General features: G+C 40.0%; 1 protein-coding gene across 1 annotated transcript in view; it reads right to left on the bottom strand.

The window, feature by feature from the left end:
• The window catches only part of TMEM132E (transmembrane protein 132E), a 415763-nt gene extending 396250 nt beyond the window's left edge, over positions 1-19513 (bottom strand). The window contains exon 1 of the mRNA XM_083174037.1: positions 18146-19513. Coding sequence (XP_083030163.1) covers positions 18146-18257 — 112 coding nt within the window. The 5' untranslated portion in view covers positions 18258-19513. The remainder of the gene's footprint in view (positions 1-18145) is intronic.
• Positions 19514-19953: the final 440 nt, after the last annotated feature.

Raw genomic sequence — 19953 nt, 5'->3', positions numbered from 1 at the left:
CAGAACCATAAAATGGATCATAATTTATGTTTCATCAGTTAATGACTCATTTTAGTTTTTATTGTACTTTAAATATATGGGTCTCTGTTGTTCACTGTGATGTACCAAAAAGTCCAATTATAGCGTAAAGATTTGGGAGTTATGAGCAGTTGGGCTTTGCTGTAGAGCGCAGTCTACAGTGGTATTTGGTTTGTTCACTTCCTACCCTGGGGGACAGTGGCACATTTAGAGTGCACATGGGCCTCTGGGTCCAGGAGGGCCATAACTGCAAACCATGAAACCATAGTCTACAATACATACCTCTCCAGATTCACATGTTGGCAGTGGTGGTGCTGCACAAATCACAGGAAAAATAATGTTGTGGACATTTTTCCGCCGATTTGAGCATGCACTGTAGGAATACCACAGGGAAAATGGCCACTACACCAATTTACCTCCTTGCGCTGCTGGCTAGAGAGAACGGGAGCTGGACAGAGTTTGCACATGGCCCCCACCTCTTTTTATATGCCCTTGCTGGGATGCCATATATTGGTACAAGCTATTGATACTGTTAAGTGGCTAAGAATACAAGATTTTCCAGAAAGTGAACATAAAGTTCCATGCATCACACACTTTTACAGTTTTTTTCTTTTAAACCGGTCTGTTTGAATTTGTGTAGCTGGCCCGTGCATCACCGAAAATCACCGGACTCACATCTATGTTGACTCATTTTATATCTTAAATGATGTACTCTTCATGCATATTTCGATGGCTAATTCTGTTGCTATGGATACATTTTCATATCAACCTACACATGGATATGCTGAATGTATTTTAACATACAGTGCTGCATGTTTACCCTTTGAGTGCCAAGTGAATTTGTCAAAATTGGTGTGAAAATTGACAAGCAAACATTTGTATTCATCATAATGACCTGTAATGTAAATGAAATATATTCTTTTTTTACACATTTTTTATTTTAATTTATATAACAAATGTGAGCAACGCTGGCATTTTTAGCTGATATTTTGCATACAGATGGAGCACCCTTCATTCAGCGCCAGGGCTCACCAGACCACCCCCTCTGGCGAACCGGCGCTCCATCTGACTGGGACGCACGAGCGCCCCACACGCACGCACGTCCCAGTTTTCTGTCGGCGGGGATGCAAACCCTGCCCATCTCCGCTTCAGGGAGATAGAGAGGGATGGGGGGAAAGCAGGAAGGTGGTATTGGGCGGTGGGGACCGGCGGGAAGCTCCGTAGTAAGGGGACGCGCGTGCCTCCCCTTCCGGCAGCTGCAAAAATTATAGGCGCAACATCTGTATCTCTCACAGAGATGTTGGCACTCATTTTTTTGAGCATCTCTTACAGAGATGTTGGCATTTTTTGCAGATATTTTGCGCATTTCTCACAGAGATGTTGGCACTCTAAAAGGTTAAAATATGTGTACCTCATAATACACATATAAAAATGAATTTGTTGAGATAAATGTTTATATATTAGTTCATATTTATCTTTGCAAACTTAAATAGTCTAATTATTTTTATTTCTCCATACTACATTACTATCTTGGTTCTAAAAACTTAAACTATATAATTTACAAACATAAATTCCATGCAATGATTGACACTGACAAACTTGTTACAAAAAGATAAAACATTTAAAAATATTTATGAAACAATGCACACAGCACACTCCAATAAGAGTTGTTAAAAATAAATAAATAAAAATATGTATTGCAAGAATATTGCAAGAATATTGCACCCCCTTCACCCACTTATCCCTGCCCGAACCCCCCGCATTATTCGCTTACACAGGAGAAGTGGCAAGGCATTGACACCATTCATGCTAAATTGCATCATCCCTGCTTTGCAATGACCATAAACTCTATATTTAAAGGCAACTATCATTGAACATACATAACGTAAAATTAATTATGTTGTACCCATTGCATTGAAACATGGTTTGTCCAACTGGAATGTTGCTCCTTTTCTTTGATTCTAACTTTCAAACAGCCCCTATGATTTTACAATTGGTTTACACCTGTTGTCTCATATTTGTAACTTTCATCATGAATGGGTTTGAGGAGTCACATACATTTGGTGTTGTTGCATCATGTTTGTCAACTTTACCACATTTACCACATTTATCTTTTTCTCCATTTCTACTTGTGACAATACTGTAAACTTGCATGTTATTCCACCAAATAAACTCATACAAAAACATTTCACAGCGTGCTCCTACTGGGATAAACAAAAGTTTAAAAGTGAGATACAAGTGGAAATATGAATGGATCTTGCAGATTTCAGCAGACTGAGCATGGATAGGCAGAAATTGGTGACTGCGTTGTGCTAGATCAGGCATATGTACACAAACTGTGATCGCTAATGTGTATGGATGGATCCTTCTGTTAGTAGACCACACTGACATAAAAAAGGCAATTCTGGTTGGTAACTGGTTGGTGAACATGCGGTTGCATAGAACTGTTTCATCTCATGGGAGTTTTGTGCTTGATTGTAGCATGTGGATGGAGGTGAGATGACTGTTTTAACATTGAGTAGGTGCAAGACCAGATACAAATGATGATGATGATGATGGAGGAAACAGACAAGAAAACAGTGGGAAGGACAGGCTTCTGCATGCAGTCACACAGAATTTCAGTATACACAAGCTAATTAGTATAGGAAAGTAGGTGGCCTGCCGCAGCAAAGCCCCTAGCCCCTCCATGGCTATCAAATGTGTGTCTGTGAATGTTTTGTAAACTACTAAACTTTTCCTTTTTTTTATACATTTTAGATTTTACTAAAACATGTCTCCATTCCCCTGGCAAAAGCCTGATATACAGTATATAATGAGCACATACAGTCTAGATGAAATATACCCTTTAATTGTTGTAGTGAATCTCTTTCTTGCCAGATGTTTATACTGTGAGAAGCAAAGTCATGCCGGTCGCAGAGTCAATGATCCTGGTTTCTGCAGAGCTGAGAAACATTGCTCTGCAGGAGAATGTACTAGCTTGCATTGAACTCCCAACATAAATAATAAGTCTGCATTAAATCACGTCAACTCATTACCGATAATAAAAAGCATAGAAAATAAAGCCTTTTAAATATGTATGTACATAACAAGCACAAGTAAAACAAAGTCACGCCAATTACATTATTTCTTTTGACATACAAAAGGAAACACCGCTTATGCTAATACTGCAAGTTTCAACAACCTTTCAATTCTCTGCCAACCCCACATTTTAAGAAATAAACATATGCTTGTATCATTCGATGACTGAGAGTGATGTATCAACATAAACACATAAACACATAACACTTGTTTAGACATATGGATCAATTTTCTGGGACGATTTCTTGAGATACAGTACGTGTTGCATGCAATATGCTAGATTACTAGTCTATGTCTATTGTTCAACTTTAGGAAATTCAAATAACTGTCAAATATTCATCTACAGCGTATAGAAATCCAAGGGGAAGATTTAGTAAATGCTTTATTTTCTTTTACATGTTAGTGGATTTTTTATGACACACAGCAGAAAACTATTAGTTACATTTTTTTCTGTCTTATCTTGTTGGAGGAACACAGTTGTTTCCAACTGAGAAAAAGTTATGCCTTCATTACAGGATACCACTGTGGTGGGTGGGTCTATATCCTTCTCCACATAAAAATAGGCCCATCATTATGACTGCCCTGCTGCCCAGCTGATCACAGACTTTACCATCAATGGTAAGTATTAAATCTATTTCTATTTTTCTCATTCCGTACAAAATGACACAATATTGCAACTTTTTTCTTATATAGGAAGAAATTGAGGCAGATGATAGTGTACAGGTGTACATGTCTCTAGTCACACCCACATAGTACTGGTCACACCGTCTGATCACATCCTTGATCATTTTCAGTTGCAGGTCATGTGGTTCTTAACCTGGTCCTGATTACATTGTATCAGGAAGAAAATAATGGACCAGTGGACAAGGCACTCAGTGAACAATGAATAGATCAGTGCTGACCAGTCAAAACAGTGTGACACATAATGGTGCTTATTACTCCCATTGACTCCCATCTGCTCCCATTGCACCATCCGCCAACCCGTGATATCACCAGCTGGTGGATGGGGGCGAGCATGCGTCGGAGACGCTTGCGTGCCACATTCTCGGCAACGTCCCCGTCCGCCGGCCTGCCCTCCACCAGCAGCCACCAGGTACTGAAATCTGGTGCGCTGATGGCAAGGGAGAGAATAGACCCATCTGTAGATTTGTATTTACCTAGATCATCCACCCTTTACATGAAGTATTGGAATTGGGCACAGACATATGGCATAAAATCTATTCAAATCACCCCCTGTGTATTACGCATGCATTCACTCTACAGCTTTCAGAGAACCTCAAGTCCTGGACCACCAAGAAAGAGACATTAGTTGCCGCACAGGAGGCTGCTGGGTGAATCCAAAAGCTACACCAATGTGATATGAACAAGAACTCAACCTTAATTTAACATATCATATACAGTGTACAATATAAATCTGATCAGCAGAAAATGAAATCTGATCAGCAAGAAATGAACAGCACAGAGCACAGAGGTGAACAGCACAGAGTCTCCCTGGGTTGGTAACCATAACTGAAATTAACATTTGCACTCACGTTTAGGATGCTACTGTTTTAGGACAACATCACATTTCCTATTGGAATTACACATTCCGAAACATATCAGTATGTATTTTATCATATTGTTGCCTCCTGTCTGGGAGGATTTTGAATTGGGGAGGACCTCCAAGACTCCCGAGAGAGAAGTCAATTGCCACACAGAGCATCAGGGCGTGACAAGATAAATGTCACAGTTACATGCCTACCACTATGGCAATATTTTATAAGGTGCAGGTTTATGGAAATGGAGATGTTGCCCATGGCAACCAATCAGATTCTAGCTATTATATTCTAGAAGGTTCAGTAGAATCTGATTGTTTGAATGGCCAACATATCCATTTGTAAAAACCTGGACTTTAGTAAATATACCCCCTAGTATTTACTGAGGCATTTCTCTGTTCATGATCAAAAACACAACAACTGTTACTATGGTTCCTTGCCTCCAAGTGGAGGTGAGATATTAAAAGTACGAATGTATATACTAGTTTAACATATTGAACTGCAGCTAAAAAAAATTTTGTGGTGTTTTTTATATACAGTATAAACATGATACATTCCATGTTATTTTACTTTCATCAACTACTACTGAGATGTTGCATATTATGAAGCATTATGACAGAATTCCTCAGGAGAGCCCAGCTTACTATTAGCACCCCTATTATACACATTTATAGGTTGTCTTATGCTAAGTGTGTCACATTAGCAGCCAGTTCCTTAAAGGAGAACTGGGAGGATTAATTGACATTTCACTAGCCGCAAGCCAATGCAAACACACAAACACACAGAATCAGAGCTGAGCTTCCACAAATGTGCATGCTGGGAGCTGAAAAACAAAAATGAAGTAAAAGAAAAACGAGATTTAATTAACTGAGCATCCTTGACCGTTATAAATTCTGCTTCTATAGTTAAAAGTACACTGAGATGCTGTTACATTGTATCACTAGGGATACATTTACTCTCAATGGCACCAAGTGTGCTCCATTAACATGAACTGTGTGCTATTCCCTACACTGCAAGCTTTCTCAGATTCAACCAGCGTGCCCACCTGACTTGAGTTATTCATCCATTCTGGCAATTTATAGCCTTTACTATGTAAATTATAAACAGCCTTATACACAGTGTCAGCGTTGTAACTAAATAAATTCTAAAATGCTAATAAATAACATTCCCAATATGCTTGTGTCACAGTTCTGCTCTAAAACCCTGGGGCGATATCAAATAAAAAGATCAACTTTAAACCAAATAAAGTAAAGCTATAAAGAAAACAAGCAGGATTATGCTCTGCTTACAGTCATGTTTGACTTTATTTTAGTCATATTTACTAAGTAAGTAATAAGCTGTCAAAGGTGATATGAAAACATGACACAAGTGAAGTGCGCTCAGTGACTATTGAAACAGGTTTTTTTTTTTTTTTTAGACTATGCATGCAGTCTGGTCCTTTCCCTCCAGTAACTGCATTAAGTGAATAACTGAATCAGATGTAAAACCTACTCTTTCCTTCTCCCAGCATGTAGCGGTATCAGCTGCTTGCATTTAATCATTATAAGCACTGCCTGAGAACTCTTACAAATGCAGCATGGTAGTTTTAATTAAGCAAAAATCTAACACTTAATCTAATTTACATTTACATACCCCTCACATTACAATCCCTTCTCCCACGTAAAAACATCTTTAGGTCTGTGTGCATACTGGCATTTAGCGCTGTATGGATAAAAAACGACAAACTGTTGATCGTGTTGAACTGTCAACACGACTTGCCTACCATACACTTTGGAATGCTCAGTAAACCATAAATGTTTTATTTTCTGCTTTGGTGATCAAGCCATTGTAAAAGTGTCAGTGTTCTTCTAACAATACTATTACTATATAGAGCATTGTGGTGAAATGTAATAGGGTGCGATTTTTAGACATGTGTGATTTTTAAATGATTTTGAGAGAGTTTTACCATTGTTTTTTAAAGCGGCAATTATTTACCTGCATAAACCAGGTTGATTTTGGTAGGTAATGTGATTGCCGCTTTAAAAAAAAAAAGAGGAAAACTCACCCAAAATCATTTCTGATACACGTTACCATTATTGTATACAATATTGTATACAATATCGCATCTCATAGCATATCGGTTTTGCGATGTGATCAGATGAGATGAGATCTAGTACAAAAAGTATGTGCTGCACATACTTGTTGTACTAGATCTCATCTCATCGCAAAACCGATATGCTATGAGATGCGATATTGTATACAATATTGTATACAATAATTGTAACGTGTATGGGCACTTATTCTCACAACCTATTACATTTGGCCCCACTGTCTTTATTTTTAAGGCTGTGTTGAAAGAGCCTGATTTGGATTTGCAGTATAGGTCCTCGCATCTCGTAGATGTATTCAGGAGGCATCCATTTCATATAGACAGTTCCTGCTGCATTTCAATTTCATTTGTAAGGTATTGCACAGACACTTCGCTGCAGCTGTGCAATATTCTACAAATCAGGATCCGTTCCACAGTGCATAGACATAGAGTATATATATATATATATATATATATATAAAAAATGGAAAAGAGTACCTAAATGTCCGCGCCCTAGTGATGGCTAGCAGCAACTCTGAAAGTCCCCTGTTAGCCAGGACTTAAGACAGATAGAGATACAGAAAAGGAACAGAGTGCGCTAAAGGTGAAGGTACACAACTTTTCCTCAGTTTTTAAAATGTATTAAATAAAAGCCTACAATTCGGCTCATACAAAATACACAATACATATAGTCATTTAGAACTAACAACTGACATAATGTATAATATTCCAATACAACAGCAGGCCCAACGCGTTTCGTCAACTACGTGACTTCATCAGGGGCGTTCGATGACTTGGTTGACACAAATACAGTTGCACTGTAAATAGTAATAAAATACGTCAAGGAAAATATGTATCACATTTTCTAAATGACAAAGAATAAAAAGAGGTTGGAGAGGACAATGGAGAGAAACAAATTCAAATATTCATTTAAAAACCATCGAGATGGAGTGGACAACCATATATAAATATAGATGTTCATAATTAAAATCATTACTGTAATAAAGCGATTTACCAGCATAACATTATTAGAAAAAAACAATGTTCTTAATTGACCATTATTCAGAAAAAACAATGTTCTTAAACGAGTTTTTTATCTCATCTAATAAGTCATGATCTCAATAACGGAAGTGTTTATTTTTATATAAATGATCTGATCTGACAACAATTAATAATATATACATAATTTGCCTCTATTGGCAAAATAATTAAAAGAAAATATATCAACAGGAAAGAAAAATCAATAAAAGAGGAGGGTACCTTCTTGCAGTATCTCAAAATGATTGGGTACAAAAAAAGGGTATTTTTTGTAGGAAAATATCTTGATGAAAAGACATACATGGTCTGGGGGTTAGAAATTTGTTCTCCCTTTAATCCCAGTTCGTTATACCGTCACCAACACCGGATATAAGTGGGCTACTAAAAAATGGTATAAACGGTAAGCGGGACTTACTTTTCACCAGATAACAGCGCTCTTGTTAAAACTGGCCCATACAAATACACAGTGTTTTGTCCCAATTACACTGAGTACACCCACTCAGTAGCAGATGTCAACATCCAGGTCAGCTTCAAATATAAACATATAGACCCAGTCAATATATATACATAGAAGGTAATCCTATATAGGACAGTGATTACAAGCAGGATCATTACTGACCCAAAGAAAAAACAACCTAACAAAACAAGTACTTACATAATGCTGAGTGACCAGGAAGTAACCTCTAGTGTATCAAGTGGCAGAATGACAGCCTATACCTAGGGAAGGCTATATATAGGCCCAAATCGAAAACGTCATTTCCTGTTGGGCATTCATTAAGGGCTTATCCCCTCCTGCATTTAATTAAGCTCAACCGCTGAAAAATAAGAGCTTCACTATAAAGAAATGCTCACCAAACACCCCGCTAATGCCGGGGGAGGTTCCCAAGTGTTCAGATATGCTGCCGCTGATCTATAGCAGCCGATCGGCATATTCGCCGTGCGTTCCAAAGCCGCCGCCATTTTCTTTTCTGTGGAACGCAAAGTGCGTCTCACTTCCGCTCAGCGGAATCTCCTGCGTTCCAAGTGGACGCCATATTGTCCAAATGGAGCGCAAACAAGTTCCAGTAATGCCCGCCCCCCCTACATCTTAAAGAGTATGCGGACTTGTTTGCGCTCCATTTGGACAATATGGCGTCCACTTGGAACGCAGGAGATTCCGCTGAGCGGAAGTGAGACGATATATATATCGTAACAGGCTTACCATCGAATGTTTTTATAACTGGGCACAAGTCATCACAGGCTTAGAGTAGCTGCAATGATAACAGACATATCCGGGCTGTTGCTGACATCACACACCCGCCCATTAAAGCGCTTACGCACACCTGCTTTTTCCTTGACGCACCTAGTGGGGGAGTTTTTCTGGCACGCCTAGCATTTTTCTTAGCACTCCCACTAAAAGGTCGATTTCCACCTGCAGATGCCTACTTCCTGTTAATAACCTTGTGAATGGCTTGTGATTAGAAATAGTAACAGGATTCCATTGCAGCACAGCATTGCGCATGCATGTTGTGTACTGAAAGCATGCGCAGTATATCGTTAATAGGCTGCCATGCCAAGTCTAAATCGGGCCCTAGGTTTTCTACTGGTATAGACTATATAGTCCACATAGGTAGTTCACATTGCACCGTGTACATGCCCCTTTAGCCGTCACAAAATGTAATGAACAGTTTTAACTAGAATCCCAAAAGCTAATAATAAAAAAAGAAATATGCACAGAGGAGCGATGTTTTGCTAATGCGCATGCGTATAGCATCAAGTTATTATTTTATTATTATGTTTCCGGAATTACAGAAGGGGAATTTTGTAAACAGTAAAATCATCATAATATTCTGTAAGTGAAAAATCACCTGCTAATGTCGCAGAGTTGCAGAATTCTTGGTAACAGAACTGATACATACTATACTCCTACGACTGAAACTGTGAATAAGACCCTGAGCAGTATATTTCACTACAAAATGCCTTGACAGTCTTTATATTTCATTGCACGTTTCACAGTTTCAAGACATCCTATGCCAGATGCAGCAATGCACCCCAAAACATAACCAGGAGACCTCCATCTTTCACAGTAAATACAGTTATTTTCTTTTAAAGCTTATTTTTTTTCTTTCCGAGAACATAAAGGTAAAGCTTTAATTTTGACTCATCTTTCCAAATGAAATTCTCCAAGCAGCAAAATTCCAGTTTCAATGTCTTATGATTTTTTTTTTTAATTAAAAGTGAAGGTCTCTTCACTTTTATTAAAAGTGGAGTCTTTATCCATGGAGCGCACTGTTCCTCAAAAATCATGCAATGTTGCGATCAGACACTGACACACCTTGCACTTGGGTTCAGCTTATATATCTTTTTACTTGGCTCTTTTTATTATCTTATTTTTTATACATGTTTTTATAAACTTATTTTAAATGTAGGGATAACTTTCCTCTTGCATATTTTATACTTGAAACTTCTAAATAAAATTTGAAACTGTAGTCTCAAGAACAAAATGCTGCTTGACCACAATCTTATAGCCTTTACCTTTAACATGCTTGTCCATACGTTTCTTTCTGATCTTCTCAGAAAACTTTCTATTTTGGTCTCTTTGGTCCATGTCAAATGTGGTGCACACAATGATACCAACCACTAAAATTACAAATTTTAAATAGATTGAATGACTAATTAGATTAAAGATATGTGTGATGCTTATTTAAGAAATAAATTAGTTTTAGATTTTAATATAAACCAATTATTTATTATCTTTTTTAAGGGGTGCCAACTAATCTGTCCAAGCCATTATACAATATCTTTGAAGAATAAGAAATAATGTATCCCTTTTTATGGCTTCTTGGCATTATTCAAGGTACTTGTGAATTATCCGGGCTGCCGATTTTGTCCTTAAGTTTAGTTAACTTAAGGACACCCGACTGACGCGATGCCCGCGATTTAGCCCCAAATCGGGGGCATCGCGTCGGTCGTGGCCGTTATAAGGGGCCGCGACGCGATGCCCGCGATTTCCCATAGACAGTAATGTTAAAAGACACGATGGACCCGATTTCCCATAGACAGTAATGTTAAAAGACGCGATGGACCCGATTTCCCCTCAGACAGCAATGTTAAAATAAAATGACAATGTGAAATTGGGCAATATGGCCATTTCACATTGGATATATTTAAAAAAAAAAAAGGTTTCATGGCCCCGCACCACCGTTAACGCCACCCCGCTATTGACGCCAACCCGAAGCATGGCGAGCGCAGCGAGCCCGCGAGGGGCGGCGGTACGCGTCCTCCGACCTTTTCATACCCCCACTATCCACGTCGGCGTGGAGTTGAGAATAGAATAGTGTGGCGAGCGCAGCGAGCCACCGAGCCCGAAGCGTGGCGAGCGCAGCGAGCCCCTGGCGGGGACGCGGATACCTTCACAGGTATCCGCGTCCCCTTGCGGGCTTCACAGGTGTCCGCGTCCGCTCGCCATGCTTCGGGCTCGGTGGCTCGCTGCGCTTGCCACACTATTCTATTCTCAGCTCCACGCCAACGTGGATAGTGGGGGTATGAAAAGGTCGGAGGACGCGTACCGCCGCCCCTCGCGGGCTCGCTACGCTTCGGGTTGGCGTCAATAGCGGGGTGGCGTTAACGGTGGTGGGGGGCCATGAAACATTTTTTTTTAAAACATATCCAATGTGAAATGGCCATATTGGCCAATTTCACATTGTCATTTTATTTTAACATTGCTGTCTATGGGAAATCGGGTCCATCGCGTCTTTTAACATTACTGTCTATGGGAAATCGCGGGCATCGTGTCGCGGCCCCTTATAACGGCCACGACCGACACGATGCCCACGATGCCCACGATTTCGGGCGCGATGAAAAAATCGGCAGCCCGGATAACTCACAAGTACCTTATTTAATGTAATAACAAAGGTATGCAGGTATACACGCTTTAGCTTTTAATTTGATAACTTTTCAGGAGGAAGGATGCATTGTTTCCATGAGCTTTACGGGTACCAACACTTTGCACATAGCTATAATAATATATAGGGTGGTATTCAATCCCGGTCATTATTTCCAACAGCATTGAAGTCGGATTCCAACAAAACAAATCCAACTTTAAAACAATTCTGATACTGTACATTTTGACAAAAAAGGCAGTGGATTGTTGAATTCATGGGCGTTTCTCGACAATCCTCAGTTATTTTCACCGACACACCCAATTTCCGACACTCGACAGCTGAAACATTGAATTCTGACTGTCCCGTTGCAGTCGAGCTGTGCAAAAACGGCCCGGGATTCTGAATGTCTGGACGCTCCGACAGTCAAAATATCGGATTTAGTAACCCCCATAGTCTATGTAAAGTATATGTAATCATCTTGATGATTTAGTATACAGTGGTGAGAAACAGTACTTTGTTTTAGACAACTGCTGTTACTAAATGTTTCAAAGTTCAATGCCTGCACAGATTTTTCCCTTACTACACATTTTCTGTTTATGGGCAGAAAATAAAAATAGGGGCTTGGGGCATGAAATTGAGCTTCGACGTTGAAAAATTGTTTATAAACGAGGCAGAGCCTTACACAGCATAATCTCATTTTCCAATGAGATACGCTATGCAAGGCGAGGTTACAAATGAGAACAAAAAAGAACATTGGTTTTCCTCAGACTTCGGCATACTTTATATAATCATTAAATATCGTCAAAGGATAATATCACAAGACGGTGTACCGTGGATCCTATGTGTGGTCTATATGTGTGTGTGTGTGTGTGTGTGTGCGCGTGTGACAGGAATTGATAGCTTCTCTTGTTAATAGCTAACCCTTGCACTGCTTCTCAAAACTTCTGTGTCCCCTTCTTCTGGTTAACAAAGTTAATTTTAAGTAACTACTTTTCAATGGAAAGGGTGAGGAAGTTAATGAAAACTTATTAAATACTGAAGATATTAATAAAGTCAAAATATATATCTTACCTATAGCTTCCTAAAAAAATGACTTGGGGTGACAATAAAACTAAATGACAGAGGGACTTAAAAATATTGTTTTATATGTTATGTACTTTCTCCAAATATTATACATTTAATGCTAGTTAAACAACATCTAGAGCAGTGGTTCTCAAACTCGGTCCTCAGGACCCTCACACGGTGCACGTTTGCAGGTCTCCTTACAGAATCACAAGTGAAAGAATTAGCTCCACCTGTGGATCTTTTAAAATGTGTTAGTGAGTAATGAGTGCACCTGTGTACATGGTGGGTGACCTAGAAAATGTGAACTGTGTGGGGGTCTTGACGACTGAGGTTGAGAACCACTGATCTAGAGCATTACCTATGATTGGTAATACTATCACTTATTTCAAAACTGAACAGGGCAATGATGAGCAGTGAAACAAAACGATAGACAATATAATTTGCCATATACTTTACCATGGAATAATTTATAGAATTTAACATATCTTTCTGTTTATAGAATCTATTCTCATATTTTTTTTAATGTTATATTTCCACAGTTAATTCTTATTTTATTGTCTTTAGTCTAGTTTCTTACCTCATTTGCACTATGAAGAAAGGAGTGCTGGATGACTCACTGACAGTTGGGATTACCACGGTCGTTTCTCTGGCAGAATCCTGACTGTCAGGAGCCAACAATCGGAATCCTGATTTACACTGACTTATTTCCATTGTCGGGGTCCATGACCCTTATAGACGGAGAATATGCAGCATGGTGAGCGCAGGGAGCCTACAAGGGGCTTTAATGCACTCCCCACCTGTCGGGCTCCTAACAGTCAGGATTCCGATGTTGGAAGAACGTCTGTTGGTATCCCGACTGTTGGAGAGTTATACCATACCCGAATAAAGATAGAGATTAGTCTCACATACAGTACTGTAATACGGCCTACACACATGCCGATATTAAGGCATTTTCTAAGCGATTTTGCTTAGTTTGGCAAAGTCGCTTAGAAAATGCCCTCACATCGGTGTATGTGTGGGGGCTATATCGACAGCAGTGCACGTCCCCACGCGTCTTTGTCGCTGGCCGAGATTGATGAACAGTGTCCATCAATATCGGCATCGGCAGCGTTCTCCGACCGGAGAACACTGGCGATGTCTGCTCGCTTAGCCCACAGAGCTGAAAGCTCACTCTGTGTGTGGGCTGTCAGCTCTGTGTGCTGAGCAGAACGGCCCGACATAGCACAGCTATGTCGCCCTACACACATCGGCATGTGTGTAGGGCCCATTTGTTTGTTTGTTTGTTTATTTGCTATATGTCACTATAAACTTGGGATATCTTTTAAACAACAGATTTTGAACACCCAGGACAAATATATCCAAAACTGGTGATATAGAGAGCAGGACAAGTAAACAGTGCAGAAACCAAATCCTAGAAGTGGGCTTTAAAACTCAGCAAAATCTATGTACAGATACTGGATAATTACAGTCAACAACATATAACAGAAAGGGACTTTCTATTCATAAGCAATCTGGAATGGGATAAGGGGGTCCTCTATTATCAACTTGTGCAATGCCGCATACTTAAAGTTATAACCCACTGCAGTGCCTGCTCATGAACAAAGCTAACTGCAGGACAGAATGAAGAATATGAATAAATCTTACTGCAATCTACTGTAGCTTCAAGATGCTTTCGGTGACATAAATCAGCAATCTAGTCTCAAACACAGTGGACAGATTCAACAACAACACTCAAATGTCAGTACTAGCCAACAGGTGACTTTCATAATACCACGTCAAATCAGTGTGGAATAATGCTTGGAAATTTGTGGGCAGATTTCCTACTCAACATTTGAAATGCTATTACAGTGTGCATTAACCTACACCTCCTTTACTCTGTATTGCACAAGACTATTCAAATCTAAGTGCTGAGTGCTTGCAATGAGTTATTGCACCTGTTATAAGTAATAATCCTGAACATTTGGCTGTCATATAACTGCTTTATGTTTGCTTTTACCTCACTGCTAAAATGTTAACTACTTGGGTATAACAGATATAAAAATACACATTATTTCACCTGCTTCGTGTGGTGTTCTGAAGGACTCGACACTGAAAAGTTTTTGGATGCTCCCTACTAACATGTAGTAATACTGCAGTCAACAAAGTTAGTAAGTTAGTTAATACCGCTTTCAGACATTTGTCCGGGGAATTTGCTGGGTCTAGCAACTGGCAAATTCCTGGGTTTCAGCTCAGTGACCCTGATCGCAGGTCATTTATATTCACACATACAGAAATCCTGGGTGGATGTGCGTTCATTTCTAAGTATGTGTGAAACTGGTATAAATCATGTCTTTAAACAGGTGATCTCCTCTGTATATGCAATAAGAAAAACCATAAACATATAGTAAGCATAATATAGTTATTTTCTTTCTTTGTAAGGCAAAAGTTTTAAAAGTGTTTAATAAAATGACCATACTATTAATAAGAATAAGAGTATTGTTAAAAAAAAAACCATAAAAGCTCTAAATGAACTTGAAATAAGTGCAAACAATTACTTAAAGGCACTCAATTATATAAAATTGCTTGGATGCTCAAACATGTTCATGAACCAGTTGACTAACAAAGCAGCACAGTTTTTTTTGTGAGTCAAATTTGAAACCGGACAGATTTAGAAAACACAGAAATCTATTTATGAAGCTGCAATAACTCCAGAGACACTACCAGTTTTCTCTAGAGAATGACTGTCACAGTTCTTCATGCAGTTTATTAGGGTGTTCAGCTATATTTTCAGCCTGAAACAATTTACCATACCTTTTCTGCTGTCCCTATAGACATAGGCCTCATCAAGGTTACCTCAGGATGGCGTTACCTTACCTTTAGCATGGGATGCAACTCCTCCAGTGAGGCGTAGCTGGACCCCCCACAAGATAGGAGCCCTATGCATTTCTAAATTGTTTTACCAACAGCTTTAAAAGAAGGGAGTTTTTCCAGGTCTTGCATAGCAACCCCGACATGTTAAATAATGGCGATATGCTGTTATGTACTGTTACAAAATGCATCCACTTAATCACCAATGATCAACAATACCCTTTATATGAACAATAAATCCATAACTTTTAATGAAATAATCAGCATTTGGGGGATTTTGCAGCATAAATGTCCCTGTTTTTATCAGCATCCTGTTCATACTTTTGTCATTCAGACATGTACTGTACATCCTCCAGTTATGTTGCAGATAAAGCACTAAAGGTAGTGGTACTGGTTTCAGTAAACTAGTAAACTGAAAAGTGGAATATATATATATATGCTGTCTGCCTGAAGAAGGGGAGTTTTGGTCCCCGAAACTGTTGCACATTAAATCGTTTTATTTTCACAAGACCTGGAGTGCCATGCCAGTGATTTCTCCGAACGGAGCCAGGATCACTACCAGTATTTATATATATATATATATATATATATATAGTATGTGAGTCATTGTGCTTTTTTGCCACATCATGTGAGAAACATAGCACTTAATAATATTTGAGCATTGCCAATTGAAACTGTACACCAATTGGCTAATTGCTGGGAATGAATCTATGCTTACTTGAAATAAAGCATTTGCCTTTAACTTTGTATATTTCTTGTATACCTCACAGGTAATGGCTCACACAGCTATAAATAAAGAAATAAAAATACCAAATTCAATGGGTAAAATAGCACTAAAAAATTGAGTTTTCTATATAACAGTAGAATGCAGCCAAAATGAAGCAATCTATGAGAATACAGCTGCTGAAAGCACAGATATATAAGGACGTTCATTCTAAAAAGCCAGAGGACTGCTTATACCCTGACCTTATGCTAGCACTATTTATTTCATCAGGAAAAATGACAACAGATCATGTCCTTACTCTTCATCACATACATTACTCATGCATTTCTTCTGAGAGCCAATACCTCACCTCAACATCAACATATAATTTTATTTATTATAATTTAATTTTATACAGTTTTTGAAAACCCACTGAGTGCCGCTGTTTGCTTGTACCCTGATACAACCACACTATATATATATATATCAATGAGGTATTTGCATGATGCGAGAAACACATTATCATTTTGAAAATCAATTACATTTTCCATGTGCAAAAATGGGCAGATGACATAATACAAAGAGATTTCAGCGTCTGATGCACACACATACCACAGTGAGATGCATTCACAAAGATAACACTGTAGGCACCCTAGACAAATCTCTGATGTTAGAGATATTCACCAGGAACAGATCCATTGTGCCATATAAGACTGTACAATAAAAGACAGTGGCATGCCTTATTTTGTGCAGGGCAGATTGTATGTACAGTACACTTAAAACACAAAATTGCAAAAATGTGGCACAAAACTATTAGTGTGAAACAGGGATACTCAGTGAAACTGAGTATAATCTTTATTAAGCTTTCTTCTAACTGCTGGTAATAATGCCCAGATTGCTTTTAGTCACCAAAAATCAAAGAAAATTATCATTGCTTGGGGGGGCTTAAGTATAGTGTGTCTGTATCTGTAAAATAGATACATTTTACATGTTAGCATCCCTCCAACTGTTTGCCCTACCCTTCCAGCTGTATGGCATTTTGCATTTCAATCATGCAACAAATGGACCTTGTAATCACATTAACTCTTTACCTTTCTATTAGTATGCAATGCTACGCTTGCCTCGCATCTTTAAATAACATTAGCAGGCAGTGGAAATGTGAACAGACAAAGCTCAACAGTGCACAAATCCCTATGTTGAGACTCATCTACTGAATTTATATTTAATTATCATTTGCATCTTCACATTAGATCCCATGATGTTACTATGATTTGCTTTGTTATTTGCCTGTTTAATATATGCAAGAGCTGAACTGGATACACAGGGGGCAACAATTACAGAGAAGAGCATGTATGTCAAATATCATACTGGCACATCAGTGTCTGTACATTGTGACCAATGTTTTCTTGGGACCAGGCAAAACATGTCACACCTCTACCAGAAAGGTTAAATGGCAACTATGAAATAAAAAAACTAAAAAAACATGTGCTACTTCAAGGGGATAATGACATCCCGACAATGTCCTATCACAGCACCCATAATCACAAGTGACTTGCAACATCTTTATTTCCATACATTTGAACACAACCAGTTGCAAGTTAGACCAGTATGACACTGTGTACTTGTACTATTCATATATACTGTGTACTATTCATATACCTTGTTAATACACTTCTTTTCACATGAGGTTGTATTGAGCAACTAATCATGTCCCTTGCATATAAGCAGGATAATTAAAGCATCCTAACCTATGCAAACAGAGAAACACAAATGCCATGTAAACATGTATGTGCCTGCTTTTAAAATACATACTAGCTGAATCAATGTGAACTCTTAGTTAACATGTAATTCCTAAACCTTGTTACAGTCCCATGTCATGCATACAGCTGTGAAGAATGGTACTGTCTGCTTTCTGTTGGATGTCACTCACCCCTGGCAGTAATGAGAATCAGAAGGCAGCAGTAGATGTAGCAGTTGTCATGGTGGTTATGGTGGTGATTGAAGTTCCACAACAGCCCCGACCATCTTCTTCTGGCAGTCATAGTGATAATCTGGCACCTTGGTCTTGAGAACCACAAAATCAGTGACCAGCTCCACTGGCAGGCTTTCTTGTAGTTCAGCTACAGCAACTACTGTACTACTGAATGATCCTTAGCACTAGGCTACATTCACAAACAATTTGAGCCACTCCTTGCATTATAAGTGACATACCTAGAGAAGTTAATGATGAGATTATAACTCAGTCTGTTATTTATATTGCAACAACAGTCATCTTTTGTTTCATAAAATCCACACTCCACTTACACTGCGCAATCACAGCACCATGCTAGTAGCTCCACAGGGGCGGTCCTTGCAGCACACTAGCTAACACTTCCCTAGTGTCCCGCAGGGGTGGGGCTATTGGAGTTTGTAATAATCCTCAAAGTTAGAACCAGACCAACAAGCGACAATGACAATTCAATTTCCCTCCAGAGCCCCTGGAGTCTGCTGTCAGTGGGGAGCTGATGCGGACCGCACACAGGCAGTGGGTAGAGCTGGGGGGATCAGGTTGATGTGTGTGTTCCTTTCCTGGCCCCTGAAGCGTCAGTGTAATGCAGCCAGCTGCGTGCAGTGGGCAGCACGACCCCCAGTGGCGGCTCCTGACAGGAGACTGCGGGGCAGAGATTGGCAATTCCGGGGAAGGAATTTGGTTCCCTGGGCACGTACTTTGTACCTCCACGATGTGCAGGGAGAGCAGCTATAATCCCGGTGCCCCCCGCACAGGAGAAGCCACTGCCTGGCATAGGGCTCCGCTCAGGGAGACTCCCAGGAGTTGGCTGTGTGATACCCAAGTTTGGCTGAGAGCTGTAATAGCGGCTGTCCGCAACCTGCAGCATGTGATGGCAGCAGCGCCCCGCTCCCCTCCCGGCTGCTCCGTCCTCACTGCTCCGAGATTAGTGGCGGTGCCCGGCTCCTGTGCGCCCGGGTGTGCAGCCAGGGAGAGCGGAGAGTTCCGTGCTGGCGCCTGCAGACGGTGTGAGTGACTGGGGTGAGGGAGAGGGCAGAACGTGCTGGGGAAGCAGAGGATGAGCAGACGTCCCCTCTGCTCACTGTTACCTCCTCCTGTCTCCGCCGCTGCTGCTGCTGCACAGTGACTTACAGGAGTCCGGGCTCCGGGTGTGCAGCCACAGAACAGCCGGGCTCACGTCAGCAGCGAGGAGGGGGAGAGAGGGGGGCTGCAGCGGGGACACGGCCGGGGGCGCGCCTCCACCTCCCCGGGATCTGTGCACAGCCGCCACCTTGCCGGACCCATGTGTCCCGTGTACACATACAGCAGGTGGCTGACACCCTACATTACATCACACTGACAGGCGGCAGCGAGGATCAGTAGTATATCCCGCTATACAGTACATGCTGCCGTGCAATGGTGCCTCTATTCGCACTGGAAGTACAGTATTTCCACGTAGAGATTATTTTTAGTGTCCATCTATGTATATATAGTACAGTATTTAGCAGAAAACTGGTACTGCTGCAGTACTGCACTCACCTGATGTCCTAAAATAAAGATGTGGTACAAGGTTTATAATAGCATGTTTTACTGATGTATTTTTGAAAGTTATTGGCCGATCTCTACCTATTTTTACAATTAGTCATCAGAATTAAAAATACTGGGCAGGGTGTACTAAAGAAGAAATGCCGTAAAAACCCTATAGAAGCCTGTATATATCATCTTTCATTTGTTAGCCATAATGTGGTGTA

The sequence above is a fragment of the Crinia signifera genome, chromosome 2 (genome assembly GCF_055691185.1).
Source record: "Crinia signifera chromosome 2, ASM5569118v1, whole genome shotgun sequence".
Taxonomy (NCBI): Eukaryota; Metazoa; Chordata; class Amphibia; order Anura; family Myobatrachidae; genus Crinia; species Crinia signifera.
The sequence above is the reverse complement of the archived record's forward strand: the minus strand, read 5'-3'. Positions and strand labels throughout refer to the sequence as shown.